At 37.7% G+C, this 22,692-nt stretch overlaps 1 protein-coding gene across 8 annotated transcripts in view; it reads left to right on the top strand.

The window, feature by feature from the left end:
• CADPS (calcium dependent secretion activator) overlaps positions 1–22,692 on the top strand; it is a 444,424-nt gene that overhangs the window by 212,515 nt on the left and 209,217 nt on the right. For all 8 annotated transcript variants that reach the window (XM_070933536.1, XM_070933529.1, XM_070933531.1 and 5 more), the window contains exons 7-9: positions 7,035–7,146; positions 10,272–10,411; positions 17,559–17,625. In XM_070933536.1, coding sequence (XP_070789637.1) covers positions 7,035–7,146; positions 10,272–10,411; positions 17,559–17,625 — 319 coding nt within the window. The remainder of the gene's footprint in view (positions 1–7,034; positions 7,147–10,271; positions 10,412–17,558; positions 17,626–22,692) is intronic.

The raw sequence follows: 22,692 nt of genomic DNA, 5'->3' as shown, positions 1-22,692 counted from the left end.
CAAAAATGTATGGAGAAGGCAAGATATTTCTCCTAGTGCTGCTCTCTCCTGTTATTTAGAGCAGTGATTAGGGAATTGTAGATGTTGGATTCCAGTGGCTGGAAGACTCAGCCAACAAGGTCAAAGATACTGACAATTACCACCTACTGATAGGTGGTAATTGTATTCCAACACATTCGAAAGAGAAGACTTATCCAAATCCCTGATTTAAGGGGCTGCACAATAACTTCTAAAAGAATAAAGTAAAGATCAGACTTGTTGGGGTTATTGAGGTTTTCTGAATATCTGTTAGTCCAGGGGTTTGCAAACTTAAACACTCAAAGAGCCATTTGAACTTGTTTCCCACAGAAAAGAAAACACTGGGAGCCACAAAACCTAGGTGGGCATGGCCAACTCAATGTCACTCATTTCCACCAGTCACATGACCCCCCCCCCCCCCAGCCATGCCTATCCAGCAGGTCATTAAGGCAGAGAACCGGTTGTTAAAAAACACTGGGAACTACAAAACCCTTTTGACATCTCTCTCCGTCCCTCCCCCACTCCCTCTCTCTCTGTATTTCTGTATCTCTCTCCCTGTCTCTCTTTATTTGCCCCAGGCAAGGAGTGACTGGGAGGGGAGGGCGAGAGGGGGGGCTAGCCAGTGGTGGGATCACCCGACAAGGAGCCACAGCAGAGGGCCCAAAGAGCCGCATGAGGCTCCGGATTTGCAAGTTGCTGACACCCATGTTAGTCAAATCATAAAAGAAACCAGTAGATGTCAATCTTTTTGCCTAGAGTTTCAGAAGCTGTATAGATAATTATATATTTGTTAATTAAATATTGGTCATTACACATACTAGAAAATGTGTGAGTGTGCAAATTGATACTTTGTATTTTAAAGTAATTCCCCCCTAAAGACTTATTATTTTTCATAAAATAAATGAAACCATTCCTAACCCTGATTTAATACAGTCTTTAAACAAACCACATATGAAGAGCACGCTGACAGTGGGTTGACAAGAGAGAGCTTGGAAATTAATCTTTGTGATTAATTAAGTTAGTGTTTTCATAAACATTATTATAATAACAGTGTTTAATAAGATGGAATCCAGTTGCATTATTAATCCTTCTTTAAACAAAGCTTTACTCTTTAGGTATTTTCTGTGGTTACGCTAAGTTTTATTAAATGGTAAGGTTAAATCTTGTGTGTGGAAGCGGCGCACTTAACATGAATGTAAAAAATAATTTGGTGGCCCTGAATTAGAATATGTCCTGATAGTGAATATCACTATGACAACTAATTACATCATCCTCAGATGAAGCTTGCCCTAAATCTCATTGTTAAATTGTCATGATGTAATGAAATATTTCACGGTGATATTAAGTATGAATTTATAATCACCACCTCGTTGTCAAAGGTTTGCTATAGGTGTTTACTCTCATTTGGTTTATTCCCTTTGTAACTCATGTGATTCTCATATGGAAAACCTAATGGAAAATACTGTTTGCATTTGGATAATAACATTTGTTGATAACATATGGTCTGTGGATGCTTCAGCAAATAAAAGGCTTTTAATAGTACACAGAAATAGGCGTCATACAAAGCAGATGCTATCAAAATGCACAGCGCAAGATTATAGGGCATTTCTTCTGCTGCTAAATCCCTTTTACAAGTACTTTTCATACACTAAATTTTTGATTCCAAGCTATTCAGTGAAAATGGATTTTGGGGGGCAGACTGAAAAGTCAGCAAGAAAAAAAAACATTACAGTGTATTCAAAAGAAACTATAAGCCCTGTGACCCAACTGTTTCTTTTCTCTTGTTAATACCATTATTATGTTTTTACAATAAGACCTCAGCTTAATAAACTATTTGGGAAAGGGCTGTCTATAAATTTTAATTCTTTAATAACTTAATTAAATCCAAATATATATCACATGCATAATTACATAATTGACTAGAAGGTGCCATTTGTGTAAAACCTTGATTTATCTACTCATTTATTTAATGAGATTTATAACTCACCCCAGTTCTAACACCCTGCAGATGGCAAATAACAGACACAAGAACTAAAAATTATAAAAGCAAAATATAAAGAAAAAATAATACAATCAATTTAACCCATCAATAAAATAAATGTAAGTGATGAACCCCAATATAATAGACATTGCTGTAGTCCTGTCAGTGACAGTAAACAATTAATGAAAAATTAAGACAAGTTTTACGATGTTTCTACTATAATGTTAATCTGAAATTAGTTTGTGTATGCATGTATATATGCTAATATTATATAAAATATAAAAAGAATAAGAACATAACAATAAGAAGTAGTAAGTCAAATAAATTACAATATGATGTAAAAAATGAAAATGAAACACAGTCAAATCTAGTTTTACACTAATATCACTCATTATGGCTCTTCATATCTTTCAATCTTTATTTCTATATTATTTGCTTGTATCATACCCAAATACCACTTTTTTACTTTATTTTTTTGAATAGGGCATCCTTTTCCAAAATATGATATTATGGTAACCAGAAAGGCCCACATTCCAGAAATGATCATTGTCTATGTTTAAAGTATGTAGTTTTAAGGTCACAGGCATAATTAAAAGTTTTAAAACATGAGTGAAAGGTTCAGAAGTTACCAAGGAATGACATGTGTTGTGGTTTTTACTTTCTAATTCTCAACATCTCACACTGTCAGCATAACCACACCACACCTTTATGCTGTTTTAGCTTTTACTGATGCCTCTGCTACCTTTTTTTTAAAAAATCCTCCAATGCAACATTTCATTCTTTTTTTCAATCACTGAAATAGAAGTGTTTCAATCTCAGGATGAATTTCTAACAAAAAGTAAAGAAAGAAAAACAGTAATTACCAAAGGGGGGGGGCAGGTTTGTGCTAATTTTTTTTTTTAATTTGATTTATATGCCGCCCTTCTCCGAAGACTCAGGGCCGCTTACAATGTGCTCAGCAATAGCCTTCATCCTTTTGTATATTTATACAAAGTCAGCTTATTGCCCCCACAACTGGGTCCTCAATTTACCTACCTTAGAAAGGATGGAAGGCTGAGTCAACCTTGAGCCTTGGCGAAATTCGAACCCTGCAGTAATTGCAGGCACCTGGTCTTAATAACCAGCTTAATAACAGGGTGCCTTAAACCCCTGTACTACCAAGGCTCTAAATTTTGGACTGGGAATGTTCTTCCTGTTAAACACATGTTATTAGTACAAAACTGCTAAAGAATATCTGCCATGAAAAACTGCAGTGGACTTTCTTGTTGTGGCCCACCAGCAGCCTACACAGATCGTGGCTGATCCCGACGACAAGGAGGCTGGTGTGGTGTCACGCCAGGAGCCTGCCCAGCCGGCACTCGCGTCGGACAGCAAGGAGGCTGAAGAGGATGTGGTGCCAGAGGCAGAGACTCAGCCAGGGCCTTCAGAACCTCCAGAGGCTCCTTCAAGTGGAGAGAGTGAAATGGAGGAGCCTCTTCTCAATGCTCGAGCACGCAGGGCTGCCAAAAGGCAGAAGTGGCTACTCAGGAAGAGGAGGTCTCCTCGAGAGTAAGGCTTGAGGATAATTGGCCACTCCCTTAGCTATTTAAGTCACACGCGGTTAGTAAATTTCTTGCTAGAAACAACTTATAATTATCATCAGAGCATTTGTATCTGTCATAAAATACATGCTTCACGAAAATAAACAAATAACAATAAATAAATAACAATAAATAAAGTCAGGAGACCTTAGATCAGAAAACAATTATTTTCAACTTGAGGCAGTAAAACACAAGTTAGATGTGCGTTCATGGTAGGCTGAAGTTGAATGAAAGAACAGTAATTTCTTTTCTTTCCTCCAGGAACTATAGTCAACCCTGCGTCCATAATGATGTAACTGCTCTTGTTCCTTATGCCCTGTGTCTGTGCATGTCACAAAAAAGGACTACGCAGAGTCTATGCACTGAACTAGGATTAGTTCTGGGAATGAGAAAAGGGTTAAAAGAGCATTGTCTTATGGAAATCAAGTCTTTTCTTGAACTATACAACCAACTCTCAAATGTCTTTCTCATAGGTCTGAGTTCAAAGAGGTTTAATCCAAAGTAAGAGTTGAGTGACAAGACAATCTGAACCCAAAAGTTACATAAAAATGCTTTAAAAGATGAAAATGGTAGAAAAAGAAGCAAGTCTTCCAGCTCCTAGGTATTTTGCCAAAACCTATGGTTGCAAATAAACATCTCAAATGCAAACTCTTGGATCAATCTTACCTGCAGAGTTCAGATGATGTTCCATGGAATATCTGTTTGATTTCAGATCAAACAGATATTAATAGCAGCTTACAGTAATTGCTGCTAGACAGTAATTACAGTAATTGCTATTAGACAGGGAATATTTTTGTTTATCAAGTTTTAATTCCATTTTCATTTATAGCACAGTTCAGTCTGCTTCTGTTGGTCCATCCATTGTCATAGGATCTTGAAACTGGGCTGCCACTCATGCAGAGGTGTGCCTCAGTGGTACATTTTGGATCGAGAGATAGCAGCAGATAACATAGAACTTGGCAATATTTCTTGCATTTTGATCTAGCGTTCTTTTTTTAATTGTAAATGGCAATGCAAAGGCTACTTTCTCACAATTTCCTAAGCCCTATATGTGTTTTATTAAGTTGGGGAGAGGAGAGAATAGCCCACCTTCATGAGAACAAATGTGCCATTTACTAAAAAAGAAAGAAGTGGTAACACAGCTTGAAATTTTGAGAAACAAAATTAAATGACCTGTGAAGACTATTGAAAATCTATCAGAGCCATAAAGAAAAGTACCTTGTATTCTCGCCAAACCTAAAAAAAGAGTCTGGTATGGTTTAATAAATTCAATTTCAATTATTTTGCAAAAAAAAAAAAAAAAGTTCTAAATTGGGATTTTATGTGCTCTTCCGTTTTACAACTCAAATAGTTTAGAATAGTTTAGAAACCTGATGATGCAGTGGTTAGAATGCAGCACTGCAAGCTAACTCTGCTGATTGTGAGCAGTTCGATCATAACTGGTTCCTTCTATCCTTCTGAGGTCAGTAAAATGAAGACCCAGATTGTTGGTGGCATCATGCTGACTCTGTAAACCACTTAGAGAGTGTTGTAAAGCACTGTGAAGTGGTATATAAATCTAACTGCTATTGTTATTGCTATTAAATATTCCTGGGAAAATGATAATGGGCGGAAAAACCATGGAAGTGTCATAGTACGGTACTATTTTTTTTAATAATCTGGTTTTATGTCCCAGTATCAATAATAGCCTCTCTCATATTGAAATCAACTAGCCAGCCATGTCGCTATCCACATTGTTTTCTCCTTTTTGAGTTTTATGGAGAAGACAGAATCCTTATTTCACCTCATTTTTTTAATCCGTCATGACTTTTTAAGCTCCTGCTGTGACATTTTACTTCTAGAACTAATTCATCCTTTTTATATTTCTCTCTTGCTGATGGTTTAATATAGTTGCTGATTTGCTATTTTTCACTTTTCCTTTTGTTTGTGCTTTAAATATTCTGTATTTTCTATTTTATGAATATTAAGGAAAAGTGGTATAAATGAAAGCAAATTATTTTGCAGCCTGCTAGACATAATTAAGGAGGTAGATTCTGAAAAGGCCTGTGATGAGCCCTCAATCATCAATTAGAGATTTTGAATCTTTTCCAAAGATTCTTCATTTGTATCTTTGTCTCCTTGTTTTGCGTGAGTTTGTTCAGCATTTCATTTCGGCAGATTATCTGCAGTACTTATGGTTTGTTTAGCCATTTTACTCCTAAATGGCTCCAAGCAGCATACAATATAAATATCAAAACCAACAAACAAATGCTGATTTCAATGTTCTCTAGAACATTGATAGTGTTAATTTTTCATTTATGACCTCCTCACCCTTCCTTCTAGAGCTAATGTTCACCTCTTTTCAAAAACAGAACAGTGAGAAGGCAGTTTATGTAAATCAGGGGTATCAAACTCACGTATTCACGGTGGCATCAGGTAGGATATTGGGACTTTATTCCCCTTCACTAAAGTGGGCGTAGCCAGCACGTGACGTATCCATCCCATGGGTCAGGAGTTTGACAGCCCTGATGTAAATGAACACTGATTTCAATGATCTGGAGACCCTTGTTCCCAGTTGTGATATCTATCATCACTCCCTTTCTTCTACCCATATGCCCTCTTAACTACTGATAGAAGAGAATATTTTTACCTCAGGGTTGAAGTGTCGGGTCATTGGTGCTCTCATTATCCAACCGGATAACATCGCAGACAAACAAGCTAACAATAAACAACAGCCCAGCCAAAGAACCTCCAAAAATACTCCCACCAATGGGACAAGCCATTAATATATAAAAAGAGAACAAACCCTACTCCCTTCTAGCACTGATGATGTTACCTAATTAGGTAATGAAACATCTGCAAGAAAACAAACAAGCTCAGAGAGCACCAAGGACCCCAAAGTCCCTTAGCTACACCACCCAAATAATCCACGTTGTATATAAATATAGCTCTGGATCTTTAATGAAATGGAGCAAACTAGTCAATCAATGGAATCATAGAAAGATTTACTTTTTGTCTAATTCTAGAGTTTGACTCCAGAATATAAACAATTTTGGAAATGGGTAGTATTTGTATTCCTCCAGTTTTGTTGATCATGGTAACCAACTGCAGTGGGCCTGCAACTTACAAGCAAAGTTTTGATACAATATTTTCATCAGTCTTCTTTTTACTGAGTTGCAAAATAAACCCAAGTGCAAGCATGCCATTTGCTACTGTTGGCTTTGTTTTAGTCTGTTGCCTTTCTAGGGGAAGTTTTTCAACATTGCTGAGTTGTTGTCTTGCAGGTTTTTTTGCCACATTAATTAATTAGCACAATGGCACTCCTGTTGCTTTTTTTTAAAAAAAAACTATATATGACAGTTGGTGACATTTGCGTTAACCTTTTCCCCTCCAAGGTGACAGTGCTGAGGTGGCAAGCTGTTGCTGCTGCTGCTTCTTTTTTTCCCCTAATGTCTTTCTTGTGGATGTTTTCACAGCTGGGGAACTCAGGGTGACTTTTCCACGACACACGCCCTTCCGGCTGTGAAGGTGAAGCTGTTTACGGAGAGTACCGGTGTCCTGGCTTTGGAAGACAAAGAACTTGGGCGGGTAAGGGCAGGCACAGCTGGTGACCGCACCAGCAAATAATGTAATGATGGGAATGACAACATTGCATCTCTTATTTTTGGCATAACTTACCTCCATGCTGTCTGTCCCCTTGGTCTTCATTCTTATGTAACTCTTCTTAACTTTAATTGTTTCACCTTTTTAATCACTTGTAAGGCATCCAAAGTCCCCTTGTTGGTGAGATGGACGGCCCGTACAGGAAATTCAATAAATAAATACGCTGTGGTAGAAGTAGAGCTGGCGAAACATTTCTTGAAGAAGGAAGGAAACTCAAATGTCAATTTTCAATTTTGAAGACACAGTGAACATGTGCACATGCGCACGCGCACACACACACACACATATACACACAATACCCCTGCAGGAGGCTGAAAGTAGGCCCTGAAATACATTTCTGAAATTTCCACATTGGTAAAGCATTTCAAAGAGAATGCTGACTGAGAACCTTGCATGAAAGAGAACACAGGGATTTCATATTTCCCCCAAATTGATGAGACACAGTCCCAAAAAATTCAGAGTTGAAAATTACTGTTAAAGGAGGTAGGGAAAAGGGGAACTTTCTCATCTCAGTAACGAGCCATCCCTAAAATAAACATCTTAAACTATTGGAAAGAACACAGGATTGGAAGGGAGGGGAAGGGAAGGGTATGAAACCAATTCTATGTAGTTAACATATGAAATTAATGTTGCTTCAGTTCACTAAGGGAAGTTAAAATATTATTGCTGAGTGGTGAACTTTAGATTGTGTATCCCGAGAAAGACCCTCCCCTGCCCCCGTAACTAATTTAGTCTAGTGGTTAAGGTGCTGGCTTAGGAACCAGGAGATGGTGAATTCTAGTCCTGCTTTAGATATGAAAAATCAGCTGGGCCAGTCATTCTCTCTTAGCCCAACTCACCTCACTGGTTTGTTGGTTGTGGAGAAAATAGGAAGAGGTATATAACAGTATGAAGTATGTTCGTCACATTGAGTTTTTTATAAATAATAATGGTGGGGTAAACATCAAATAAATAGTAATAGAAGCACTAGTGTCTTCTTTCATTGGCCAGGCCAAGGCATTAGGAGAAGAAGGGGAGAGGAGAGGATCCAAATAATTTATTTCCCAGAGATGAGTGCAAATCAATGCTGATCTCATTTTAGAGCAGAGATGGGATTGCTTCTGAGGCTGTTAACAATCTACCTCAGGAAGGACAAGGTTGCCAGAGTAACTCTGAATCTATGGATCTACGGAATGAATTTCATTTATCATCTCTGCCGATCAGTAGATAATTCAGCATATTCAGGTTAGCAGCACAGCTGCGGTTGAATTAAGTGTGGCCTGTCCATTTCTTCCTCCAGCTGCTAAAGCAGATAATAACGCCAACTTTTTTAAAATTATTATTATTATATAACAGGTTCAGGAATTTGACCTCAATTGCTTTTCTTCTCTTCATGTTTAATATATTAAAGTACAAATAGTTCTGTAGACATATTTTAATGTATTTCTCTTTTTTTAATGACTTTTTAATACTATTATTATTGGGCATGCTTAAATTACTTGTGACCAATTAAAATTTATTGCAGTACTCTCAGTTCCAAGACTGTATCTTTGTGAATGTCTTCCACCTTATACTTCCCAATAAAATAAGTAATGAGTATTAAAGAGTATTTGAAGAACAAACTATATATACAAATTAGGACAGATTAAGATTGCTGGGTTCTTGTTGGCTCACAATGCATGTAAAAAAGGGGAGGGGCTGTGAGACCCCAAGAACAGGGAGCAATCCGAAGAGTTACTTCAGAGTAGATCCGTACTTGGATTCTTGAACGCTGCACTTCCAAACTACACATTGGAATTTGATATGACAGATTGGAATTCTTTTCTCTTTTGTGCTACTTCTTAGTTTTCAGGTAAAGTCACTATTAACCCGGTCCCCATATCATGCTGAGTCATGATGTGACTCAGCATGACTAAATCAGGCTTAAGCTTGATTTAGACTTGTCACAAATGTGCATAGGCATCAGCACATACCTACACTGTGCATAGATTGATGGGTAAGTGTAGGTTACAAATGGTTGCAGATGGGTCAACTCGCACACCTCCCAAATCTCAACTATATGTTGTGAGGAGGTGCATGCTGATCATTTGATCCAACTTCCTGTTGGGAAGTTTTCTAATGCCACCCCTAGTCAGAATGTTAACATTCACAGAATTATAAATAGCAATAGCAGCAGCACTTAGATTTATATATGGTGCTTTACAGCCTTCTCTAAGCAGTTTACAAGTCAGCATATTGCCCCCAATAATCTGGGTCCTCATTTTACCGAAGGATGGAAGGCAGAGTCAACCCTGAACTGGTGACAATCGAATTGCAGAGCTGCAGGCATTTGGCAGCCAGCAGAATTAGCCTGCAGTACTGCATTCTAACCACTGCGCTGCCATGGCTCATAAATGCAACAGCTATGCAACTGTCTCCAAATGGCAAATGCATACGTTACCTGACGTGCAGTGACACAGAAGTCTAATTCTCACCTTATGCATGCAAAGTCAAACCAGAAACAATTAGGCTTACGTTGAGAGGTGGGATTCACTTACCTTCCCTACCTGTTCGCAAATGTGAGCGCGCGCATGCGGAAGGCCTACCGTGCATGCTCTTTGCTTGTGCATTACATCCGGGCGGATGGGTGGAGCCTCCCGCAGTTGCCACTACCGGTTTTCCCGAACCGGACAGAACCGGCTGAATCCCATCTCTGCTTATGTTGGAACAACATGACCTCTTTTAAGTCGCATCACAGTTGGTAATGCTGAGAAAAGGCACAAGACTTTTTTGGTGCAATCACCCTGCCCAGTCACAGAATTACATGGTAGATCCTAAAAAGACCTCTAATTTTTACAATGTTCCTTAAACGTTAAAGAAGAAAAAGTGACAAATCTGCATAATATTGTTTAGTGGAATAGAAAATTCATTTACTTTACTTTTCATTGGGCTGATATGACAACAATGAAAGTTAACATCATTTTTATTATGATGGTATTGCAGGAACTCTTATCTGGGAGCAAAATAATTCTGAGAGATTCAATATATATTCATAGCATCTAAATCTCTGCATGTTAAAACTTTGTCTTCAGGTTGTTCTTCATCCGACACCAAATAGCCCCAAACAATCTGAATGGCACAAAATGGCTGTTTCCAAAAACTGTCCTGATCAAGACCTGAAAATCAAGCTTGCTGTCCGAATGGATAAACCTCAGAATATGAAACATTCTGGGTAAGTGACTTTTTTTTTTTTTTTTTTTGCAAACGACAGTGATTGCAAGTTACCATATTTTCCAATATTATAATAATTGAAAAATATCTCTTCCTTCTCCCAGAGTTTGTATTAGAAATGGAATCAATGGGATTTAATTTTCATCTTTTTGAGAATGATTGACATTTTATTCACTGGTAACTTTGACCTCTCTTAATCTTTTAAAACAAATGTCTTCTAAAAGTAATCTCTAGTCTCTGTCCTGCATGTGAACTAAGAATATTATTATTCTAAAAAAGGAACAATAAAATATAAATCGGTGTAATTTCCATGTATTTTATTTCTTGCATTGAATTTTTAGAATAGTAAATTCCTTATTGTATAATCAGAATATTCATAATAATGATAACCTGTTTCTTTGAATATCCTGATTATGCCATCATAATTAGGCATATAATATTCTGAATGTGTTGCCAAGGTCTTTGAAATAATGATGGAGGCCATGCAGGCCTGGAGGAAAGGAACAGGCTGAAGCTCAAACCCAAGTGATGCCTCTCTTTATTCCTGAACTTCTGGACTGCCCCAAAATTTAGGGGACTTTTTTGAGCAGGAGGCCATGACAGCCAGGAAGACCTTCAAATAAGTTCACCTACTGTACCAGTTGTGCCCATACCACAATTAGGAGGCACTTTACACAATCATTCATATTTTGTTCAGCTCATGATTGCATGGTGCATTGCTCAGAATATGGGGGAGTCCTTGAAGAATATTGAGAGGTTGAAGCTGGTTCTGAAGGAGGGACTATGTGAGGGTTCTTTGTTTTCTAAGACTGGATAAACCACATTGTACAAAGCACTTTATTGTAACACTTTCCTATTGCCCTGAGTTGACTCCACACTCCTAGCTTTTGAGAATTGATGTAGGCATATAAACAAGTCTTTGATTGTTAGCCCTTATAATAAATAAAAGTCTTAAAGTTTGTAAAGTGGATTTGACCTCCCTCCTCTTGTTGGAATTAAGTGCTGACTCAGTGTGATTGCTCTTCTTTTTTATATATATATGTAACAAGTTTTTTATTTTATATTACATATACATATCAATAGGTGCCATACATTTCAGTACAAATAAAATAATATTATTAATCATAGTTATCACATTCATCCAGTTTATATATTTCTAATAGTAATGCACATTTATATCAAATTATAATCTTTCATTATTTCATATTGTTTAAACATACGTAATACTAGCGCAGTTCAATTTCTAAACCTCTCTCTTATTATTACAATTATCTTATCTTATAATAATGTATATACTAGTATTCCCCCTTTCTCTTATTTCTATCTTTATTCTAACTTTTATTCATGTGACCATTATATTAAAAGATGTTCCCTTTGTATTACAGTACTATCCTTCATTATTTTGTTGTCAATATTTAAATATGCAATTCTAATACCAATCACAATATTAGTTAAACATACAAATTAATTCTGTTCATATTCTTTAGATTCCATCCAATCCATATGATTCCACTATTAATATACCTGTTTATACAAGTATTAAAATATGTTCTTTCATCATTTTATTAGTCATTATTTATCCTTCATTATTTCATTATTCAATATTTCAATATATTATTCTAATGCCAATCACAATATTATTTAAACATACAAAATAACTCTATTCATATTCTTGCTTTCATCCTATCTTTATGAATAAATAGTCAGTCAGGTCCATTTATATAGCCCAGGGAGTTATCCAAGCCTTTTTGAGTCACTTTCTAGATTCAGACAAATAGTTTAACACTCAGGGGTCACTTTTATTAAATGTCTTCCTTGTTCTCACATTTAAATCTCCAGTGGTCATAGCGTAGATGTATATAGTCCAATAAATATTTTCACAGTCCTTTAAATGGGTATTCCCAGGCTTGTATATTTTCCTTTCATCAGCAGGTGGCGCTCTTAGGTTAATTTTCACTGTTACTAAAAATCTGGTTTTAATTATTTTAAATTGTAATTCAATTATAGAACCAATGTTAAATTTTAAATCCTTAATTCCAATATTTTAAATTGCCTTCCCAATGCCATGTCTTCCCAATTTGAAAGTCCAATTTCCTGCGTTTTTAAAGACCCAAAAAAAGGGTTTTTCCCCTCCCCCCACCACTTTAATCCTTTCCTTCCAGTCTGGTAATTTTCTCAAAGTATCTGATCGCCACTTTCAATAGTTTTGAGTAAATCCAGATTTCTCTTTTGGGGTTAAGTTTTGGGTAAAAAATAATCCTCTCACCCAGTTCCATACTGTTCACCAAAATCCACTCCAGCTCAAAGCTTCGGTGGTCATCGGCTGTCTCAACTTCGTGGCAGCCATCTTAAGCTGTGTCTTCTCCTCATTGTGGCTGAGAGGGAAAGAAAGCCCCGGGTCAAGTAGGACAGCTACAACTATCCCAGACCTTGCAGACCTCTTTGCTTCACCACCCCTCCAAGGCGGCTTTGGCTCCTTTCAGAGCCCACCAACGGGGAGAATTTGGCACGGGAGCAAGGAGACCCACTCTCTATGTCCGATCTCGCTGCGATGTCAGCCAGAAGTCCTGTGTGAATTCTCTTCTTCTTGGTTCTTACCAAGCTCCCTGCCGATCTCTGTGCCAAGCTTCAGGCAGCAGTCACACCACAATGGGCTGTTTACTGTAGCTTGTCATCCTGGCATTTGGCCACAATTTGCTTGCCTGTATGAATCATACATTTCAAACAACATTTCTTCCTTCCTAATATACTTGTTGTCTTCTTTTTCTCTTACAAAGTCATACTTTTGCAGACTAAAGGTTTGGGTGGGATGAAGTTGCATATGGATGTCAGCACGTTCCTAAAAATGCCAGGCTTGGCTCAATGAGCTAGACACCTGGAACATAGGCATGGATGCTTATGAGTCAACTGGGGGGGGGGAGAGAAATGATTGAATGAATGAATGAATGAATGAATGAATGAATGAATGAATGAATGGGTGAATGAATGAATGAATGAATGAATGAATGAATGAATGAATGAGCCCATCTCGTCTCAGGTTTCTGGAGCTGTAAACATTTACTGCCCTGAGAAACAGTATGTTGAACCTATTCTTGGAGAGGTGGGTGTGGGAAGCACTGTTGCTTGGCTGCAGCTGTTTTTCTCAAATGCAGGCAGAAACTCAGTTTGATTCCCCCCCACGCATGGTGTACCTAAATAACAATTCTGCTACATGAATTTTGGCTGCAGTTCAAGGTGCTGGTTATTACCTAATAAAGCCCTTCATGGCATACAGCCTGGTTATTCAAGGGGCTATCTTGTCCTATCTTTCATAGTTTCTGCCCATAGTACACGATCCAGTCAGATGGGCATGCTCCTGGTCCTGTCAATTAAGTATCATGTGATAGAACCCAAGAAGCAGACCCTTTCTGTCACAGCTCCTGCCTTCTAGAATGAACATCCCCAAAGATTTGTATGGCCTCCACCCAGACATTATTCAGATAAGCCCTTAAAACGCAGGTTTTGGGTTAAACTAGGTGAGGAACCTCTTGTGGAGGCAATTCCTTGGTTGCAACTTCTGCTACTTTTTCAGATATTTGCTATTGTTTGTATTGGATTGTTTTAAATGCATACTGTTCACCCACCCAGCATCATGGTGAAATGGCGCAGCCTATAAATATAAATGATACGATATGATACGATACGATACGATACGATATATTACAAAAAATCTATTTACAGGAAAATTACATTGATTCTACAAAAGAAAGATCTTTACAAATAGAAATGCTCAATATTTAAATGAGGGCATATGAGATATTATTATTATTATTATTATTATTATTATTATTATTATTATTATTATTATTATATAATCTGTAGTGAGATTCACAGCCTTTGAGGCTGGTTAATAGCTCAGCAGCTCGAGTCCTAACCAAGGACCTAGGAACTGTTAAGGTATCGTCGGAGGATGTATTATTATTATTATTATTATTATTATTATTATTATTATTATTATTATTATTATTATTATTATTATGCTTTCCTGTAGTTATTGTTTTAGATTATTTATTGGAGAGATAATTTAACTACAATGTGCTCAGCTTATGGACTGGCTTTATGGAGTCTCTGTCTACATTTTCCTATGAGGAATTCCATTAAAATGTGTTTAGTGGAATGTGTAAAGCATTGCTACTTTTCACATGATCTAACAAATTGAAATAGTGTTTCACTCTTTATGGCTTCTTATCTTCTTAACATATAGACATAAAATAATCTTTCTGAATTATTCCTGGACCCATGTTAGAGAAGACTTTTATTCACACTCAGCCTCTTCACATAGAACAGACAGGCAGATTTACAGCACCCTTGTACTCTCCTCCATGTTGCATCGATTTGTCATTCTTAATCCAACAGAAAGGAGAATTATTTATTTGTTTATTTATTATTAACAAATTGTAAATTGTGAGTGAAGTATTGGTTTATTAAATTAAAACAAATTTAATTTTATCATGGAATCCAAATACACAGCACACCTGGTCTATGTAGACTGCTACAGTATTAGATTTGGACATGTGGACTTTTTTTTTAAGAAAGTATGTACCGTGTTTCCCTGAAAATAAGAACCTGTCTTATATTTTTTTGAACCCTGAAATAAGTGTTTGGCCTTATTGCCATGCACTCAAAAGCCCGATTGGGCTTATTATCAGGGGATGTCTTATTTTGGGGAAAACAAGGTATGTAAAATTCAGTGTGGACAGTCCTCACTTTTCATAAAGATTTCACCCCATCATTGACTGCATAATCTACCCTTACATGCATTAGGCTACATTTTGTGCATCTTTTCCATTGAAATTGTATCCCTACATTTTAAAGAGCAATGCTGAAGATGTAAGACATGTATGGGGGAATGGAGAGCAGTATGAAAATAATATTCTAATCTCTCACCAGATACAATATACATCTTGATGGGATTCTAATCTAATCCAGCCCTATTAGTATGTCTCTTTTATCCCAACTTGCAATAAAAACATAGATGCTATATTTTTGGACCATCTGTTCAGCATTTTGTCACTAATGATAGCCAAGAAGTTACAATCTAACCTCTGTTACATATATTGCATTGGGTGCCAATTAGCTCCCGGGTCCAATTTAAAATGTTGGTCATTGCCTTTAAAGCATGAGACCAGATTATTTGAATTCCTGATTTCTTGAACCCATCACACCCAGGCAGAGAGGGAAAGCATATTACAAACCCTGTCGTCAAATAATTTTACTGGTGGAGACTAGGAACAGAGCCTTCTCTGCTGCATCCCCCACCCTAGGGAGCATCTTGCAGGCCCCTACTTTCCTGCCCTCCTGGAAGAGCATTAAGATCAGACTCTGCCAATTGGCCCTGCAATTGAATAATGACATACAACTCTAGGGCAGAGGTGGGTTTCAGCAGGTTCTGACCAGTTCTGGAGAACTGGTAGCAGAAATTTTGAATAGTTCGGAGAACCGGTAGTAAAAATTCTGACTGGCTCCTCTCCCATCTATTCTCTGCCTCCCAAGTCCCAGCTGATCGGGAAGAAATGGGGATTTTGCAGTATCCTTCCCCTGGAGTGGGGTGGGAATGGAGATTTTGCAGTAACCTTCCCCTGGAGTGGGGTGGGAATGGAGATTTTGCAGTAACCTTCCACTGGAGTGGGATGGGAATGGAGATTTTACAGTGCCACACCCACCAAGTCATGCCCACCAAGCCATGCCATGCCCACCAAACCACACCCACAGAACCGGTAGTAAAAAAATTTGAAACCCACCACTGCTCTAGGGGTAGTTGGTGGGCTGAAGATTCTTCCTTTTAATTTTGTAATTGTTCTTTTTAGCTTTGTTTTAATCTGGGGGTTTTTTTACTTTGTTTTTAACTATAGCAATAGCACTTACAGCATTCTAGTAGCAGTTTACAATGTCACCATATTGCTCCCAAAATCTGGCTCCTCATTTTACTGACCTTGAAAGGATGGAAGGCCAAGTCAACCTTGAGCCCCATCAGGATCGAACTCCAGGCTGTGAGCAGAGTTAGCCTGCAATACTGCATTCTAATCACTGTGCCACCAAATCATATCGCTTTTATATGATTTTCCATTTTATTTGTAAACTACCCAGACGGATGCAAGTGTGTTGGGCAATATTAAAAAAATTATAAATAATAAAAATAAATAAATGGGAAGCTTACTGGAAGGATATAATACAATAACCAGGCTTTATTCTTTCCATGTAGCTTTTAGGAATCAAACATCATGGAGACTCCATATGGCTTTTCATGATCAATAGCCATTCATATGTCTATGTTCCACAAATTTGTCTTATCTGTTTTAAAATGACCATCAGCACATTCTAATTTAATTTAATTTAATTACTTTCTTAGCTAACACCAGCTGTGTTGTCACACCTGATGGTGCTGAACAAAATTGTAATCAGAGTGTAATCACTGCTGGCATTTTCCAACTATGGTCCTTTACAATTTTATTTTAAAAAAGTGCCGGTAATTTTTCTAGTCTGAGACAGAAAGTAATCTAATGAAATTTGAAAGTGAAATAGTACCTGTCAGAAGGAATATCATGATCGATTCCAGACAGATTCCAGACTATTTTTTTTTTGTGCAAAGAAAAAGAAGGAATATTGATGCCCCTTTCTTAATGTAGAACAACTGATTATTGGAGATAGAGACTAGCGAGATGTAGAAGAAGGATTAGCAGAAGCTAGAGGTGGAGTCAAAAGAGGAATCAGTCTAGAGTCACTATGTAGAGTCACTCTTTTGACTCTGCCCCCAGCTTCTGCCACTCCTCCTATAGAAGAATGCTAAAAGATTAGCTCACTTCTCTTTTCCATAGAAGAAAACACAGAAGCAGTTGAGCCAGTCATCAACTTAAAAGATCACCACTCCCACCTCCCTGTGGTCATGTGATCAGATTTTGGAGCTTGGCAACTGGTTGACAATTAATGGCTGTTTGTAGGATTCCATAGCCACAACACAATTTGCAACATTTTTTTTTTTTTTTTTTTTGCTAAAGCCGGTGTTTAGTTCCAGTTTCCAGCAAAAACTGCCCAATGCAAACAATGAAATTCTTATTTATTTATTTATTTTTAAAATCCCCTAATGAAGATTTTTCTTGCTGCTTTTATAGATATTTGTGGGCCATCGGCAAAAATGTCTGGAAGAGATGGAAGAAAAGGTTCTTTGTACTGGTCCAGGTAATGCTTCCACTAAAACTTATATTTGCATTATTCTTTAAAACACCACATTGTAATACAATTAGACTCTAAGAGCAGTATTGATACACAAACACAAGGATACTTTGGTCTGGGTTCAGACAAAATCCAAAGCTATTATGAATGAGAGACTACACATTACAGTAAGTGTAACAAAGCTCATTACAGCACAGGCTTACAGATAAACAAGATTGATGACACGTAATTGCTGTAAAATTGTAAGGTGTAAAGTCTAGGGTTGTAAACGATGGGCAGTTTATAGGCAAACTCAATGGGATAAGGGAGGCAAGCAGTTCCTCTATCACTTTCAATAGATTCCACCCTGAATATATAAGGAAAATTAGAAGGACTGCATGTCCTCATTGTCCTTCTGCTTTAGAGTTATAATGCATGTAAAGAAGTTGCTTAATGAGCATTCATTAAGCAACTTCTTTACATATGCATTATAAATCTAAAGCAGATGCAGGAAGAAAGAGGCATAACATTTAACTGAAGAAAGGTTATCTACTTGTGGATTAGCAAACGAGGTTGGGGAAAAGGCTTTTTCTTTTATGACAGCCTTTTGGAGATGAGGTTGCTGCTTCTGTTTCTTGTGTCTGACACCAGAAGTCCTCACTGCCAGGACTTCTTATCCATGCCTCATTATAGCACTGCAATTACTATTGTGTGTGGGGTACTCACTATGCATGTCTTCTCCTTCTCCTTCTCCTTCTCCTTCTCCTTCTCCTTCTCCTTCTCCTTCTCCTTCTCCTCTCCTTCTCCTTCTCCTTCTCCTTCTCTTTCTCCTTCTCTTTCTCCTCCTTCTTCTTTTGCTCCTCCTTCTCCTCCTCCTGCTCTGCCCCCTCCCCTCCTCCTCCTCTTCTTCCTTCTTCTCCTTCTCCTCTACCCAATGGACTCTTTAATTAACACCTTTATTTTACATGTTTCTATTATTTAATCTTGTTTTAAGAAATTGTGATTTACATCAAGATCTTCTGGGTGGTAATGGTGTAGTGATATACATGTAAATGAATAAATAGGCAAAATCTTTATATTAGCAGATAGCAATAGATGAAATGTTTGTAGTTAACTTGATAGAATTATCAGAGGAACATGTCATTCTAAATCATAATGAGCAACTAATTTATTTTGGATTATTTTGGACTCAGTTCAGTACATGAAATAAACCTCCTCTTTCTGGTTTATGGGTTAATGCAATGTGTGAACTAGTGAGGCTTAATCAATAAATAATGGTTTAGTATGATTTCCAAACTACATATAGGTAGTCCTCGCTTACTGGCCACAATTGAGACCAGCAATTCCATTACTAAGTGACACCTCACATTCAAAACCACATTTTTTCCCCTTTCTCTTTTGGAGTGTGGGTGCAAGCCATGATTTCTTTTTTAGGCTTCATTGGGTACCTCCACCCAAAGATTTTTACAGTTTCAGAACCAGTTCTGGACCTGCCTGCACTCACATCTCTACTTCTGCTACAGCTTATTTGCACCAGATAATACTGTCGCTGTTTGAGACCCACAGAGTTGAAAAGAGAATAATGATAGTTTCAATGAGAAATAACAATTTTTTTATTTCCTTAATTCTTAATTTGTTGCTATTTTGCTTTGTTTTGGGATAACGTTCAGTTTAACAAGTTCTTGGTTCATTATAATTAGAATCACTGTAGGTTAGATACCATACATATTCACGTACAGATGAGTTTATTTAATATTAGTCTCTTGTATCTTGAGTGCCAGTCAGTACAGCTTGTTTCTTCCAATGATGGTGTGCAGGCAACAGTGTATCGGCTTCCAAGATAACTTCTAGCACTACTTTAGTTTCTAGTATAGAAATCCTTGCAAAAAAATAATGCTGATGGGTCAGTCATACAGAAAGAATAAATAAGGATCAAATTGTTAAACTAATCTAAGAAGGGAGAGTGAGTGGATTAAGAGGAAGGGGGAGACCAAGGAGGCTGTGGTTGGAAGGAACCAGTGAGATCCTCAAAACGTATGAGGTGAGAATTTTTTTAAAAAAATGCTATGGATGAAATGTAGTGGTAGAAGTGAGGATGGTTTGCAAAGATAAAGGGGTATGAATGTGAGTGATGTATAATGAATGATGCTGGTGTAAAACTAACTTTAGATTACGTTGATAAAGATTCTCAGTCATCCAGGTAGAGTTGTCTGGAAGTTGAGTCATGGCAACTGGACTTCTTTTCTTTTCAGTTGGAAACTTTTGCTGCTTAAGTTTCAAACCAAAAGGAAAAGTCCAATTGCCATGACTCAACTTCCAGATAACTTTAGATTCATCCTTTACTTTATCTCCTGCTTCCAGTTTATTTAATTCATTACTTCTATGCTTCCACCTCTTTTCTACACTTTGTGTAATTGCTTTGTCCAAAACAGAATAGTATTTAAGTATATATATATATATATATATGTATTGAAAGCAGTTTTCCACATTCAGAGCTCTATAGAGTTCTGGGACTACAATTCTGGAACTGTTATTGATAGATCCAGAATGCCAGGGTGGGCAAAGCTCTTCTGAAAGCTACCCAGATTATTTCAGATCATTCTGGGCTGTCTTTTAGGATTAGCGAAATAAAACCAATGGGAAGAGAATAAAAGACTCTTCACAATGCTAGAAGTAAAGAGAAAACAGAACTTCAAGAAAATTTAAAATTTTCATAAAAGCTGGCAGTGATTTAGAGGCTTCCTTTGCTTTAAAACAGAAATGTTTCTGTAATTAGACATGCAACTTTTGCTTCAAAGCCCAACTTCCTCATCCATAAAATTCATCTGGCCTTTTCTTTAAAATACTGCTTATCTAATCTTGAATCGTTGAGGTGGGTGTTGGTTGCAATGCCATTTCTATATTCTGACAGTATTTACTCTGAGTAGTGGTATAACGTGCCCCTACAACTCTATAATGTGTAAACAAGCTTAGAACATAGAATGATTTTACTACATGCCTTCTGTATATCACCATTCTAATAGCAAATTTACTCTCTGAGAAGAACAGAATGTTAATTGCATGCAAATTTCATGGCAGAGACTTGTTATTCACCTCATTGTAAATTCTGAAATATGCAGTGTGAAAGTGATGGCAGAATATGACCTCAAGGTTAAGAATGAAAATTATCCACAGCCTCATAAATCAGAGAGAAAAAAACATAGCAAAGTCCATCTAAGTGCTCCTAACTGGCACAGAGAATCTCAGAAAAGCTTTTAAATTGCACAAATAGGTAGGTAATGTTACTGTTGAACTTCAAGGCCATCAGCCAATAATCATTTATGATCTTGTTAGATATTTCCTCACTTTCTCCTTTACATCAGTATGCTGAGAATGTCCCTGGCTCCTTTCCTAAACATTTAAAACAAATACTGTAGCTGAGATGCGATTTATTGTTAAGCCTTAAAAATCAGTAGAAATGATCATTGTTGCACTTCTAAGATATTATCAAAAGAGCAAATGTTTTTGGAGCGGCTAAGAAAACAATAGGTTTGTCTTTTTGCTGGCTCAGATTTGTTTTTAGTTAATCATGTAAGTAGTAGTGGAACCATGACACCAATACAAGTGTGAGCAGAGGTATTCTAGGGACATTCTCCTGCAAGAATCAAAACTATGCAACCATTCCAAAGGGGAAGAGGATAGCGATAAATAACATTTGAGAAAATGTATCAAAGTACTTGTCAGGTTTCGAGGTCGTCTCAAATAACTCCATCATAGCGAACACTGACTTCCTGACCCAAAACCCTCCCTTTCCTTTCCCCACTCTTCTGCACTCATTGGCCATCTTCCAAGTCACTCTACCCTAATCTACTGCTCCAGCTCAAAGGAATTTTCCCCCTCCCCTCCCATCTCCTAGAGGATATTATCTCCAGGGAAAATAAGTAGGTGAAAAGTCGAACGTCCCTTTCCAGATGCCTCCGCTTCTCCTTCTTATGTCAGCACTAGAGTAAATGCAGCTTGAAGTGCTGACATCACTATTTAATCAGCATCCTACAAGCATGTGATCGCATTCCATATTGATGTCTTCAGCATCAATCAACATAGGTTGATCGTTCTTTTATAGGATAACACAACATGCTGAATCATAAACTACCCAGGCTGACTTCATATACCCTGCCAGGCTACAAAGAAAACTACCCAAGGTTAAAATTAATCAAGCCTAGCACATTGTGCAAAAACAGCACCTCTGTCTTTAACTGACTTGGTTAAAGGCAATAGACAACATAGCGCCTAGCTCCATAGTGCTACCAACCAATTGCTGGTACCAAGTCTATAGTTCAGGGATGGCAAATTCAAGGCCCGCAGGCCAGATCCGGCCTGCAGGGTGCTTCAATCTGGCCCATGGGGCCAGCCTGGAAATAGCAAAGAATCAGCCCGCGATGCCTCTGGCAGGCAAAATGGGGCGTGGGGGGGCGCATCTGGATGGCCTCCTGCAGCATTTTGCCAGCTAAAATGTGACTGCTCTGTGCCCTGTTTTGGCCGGCAGAGTGCTGCAGGAGGCGTCCATCCTGTCTCCCCACTCCCCACCCCCAACCAGCCTGTGGAGGAGAACTACAATGCTGATCCAGCCCTCGAAGAAATCCAGTTTGACACCCCTGCTATAGTTTCAATCAGCCTGCAGCCAATGGTTCTCCATTTCAAATTACGTGATTCTTCTTCTGCATATGGAGTTCTTCTACAGTTTCAATCCCTTAATCACAGTTTTATCTTCTTGATCTGGCACTGAGAACATTTTGACAGTTTTATCATAGATTGTTATAGGTGATCATTAACAAATCGAGGGGGTGCCCTTCATCTCAAGCACAGTCCAATACTTTCCTCTTTTTAAGTAGCAGTCAAATCTGTTGTCTTTTTATTTCTAGTTTGTTTGTTCTTGAGTAGTTCTAAGCCATATGCTTTTAATCTGTCCCATCATCTGTTGTGCTTTGTTGTTGGATCATGAAGCTTTTTTTTTTTTAGTTTTGCTTTATTTATTTACTTTGACAATCCTGGCAGAAACATGTCCTTTCCATTGTAGAAAAAAAATAAATACCTGAAAAGGCTAAATGAAAGGGT

This window comes from Pituophis catenifer, unplaced genomic scaffold, assembly GCF_029215685.1.
Source record: "Pituophis catenifer annectens isolate HBS135680 unplaced genomic scaffold, rPitCat1.0.hap2 SCAF_2, whole genome shotgun sequence".
Classification (NCBI taxonomy): domain Eukaryota; kingdom Metazoa; phylum Chordata; class Lepidosauria; order Squamata; family Colubridae; genus Pituophis; species Pituophis catenifer.
This window is presented reverse-complemented; position numbering and strand designations above follow the sequence as displayed.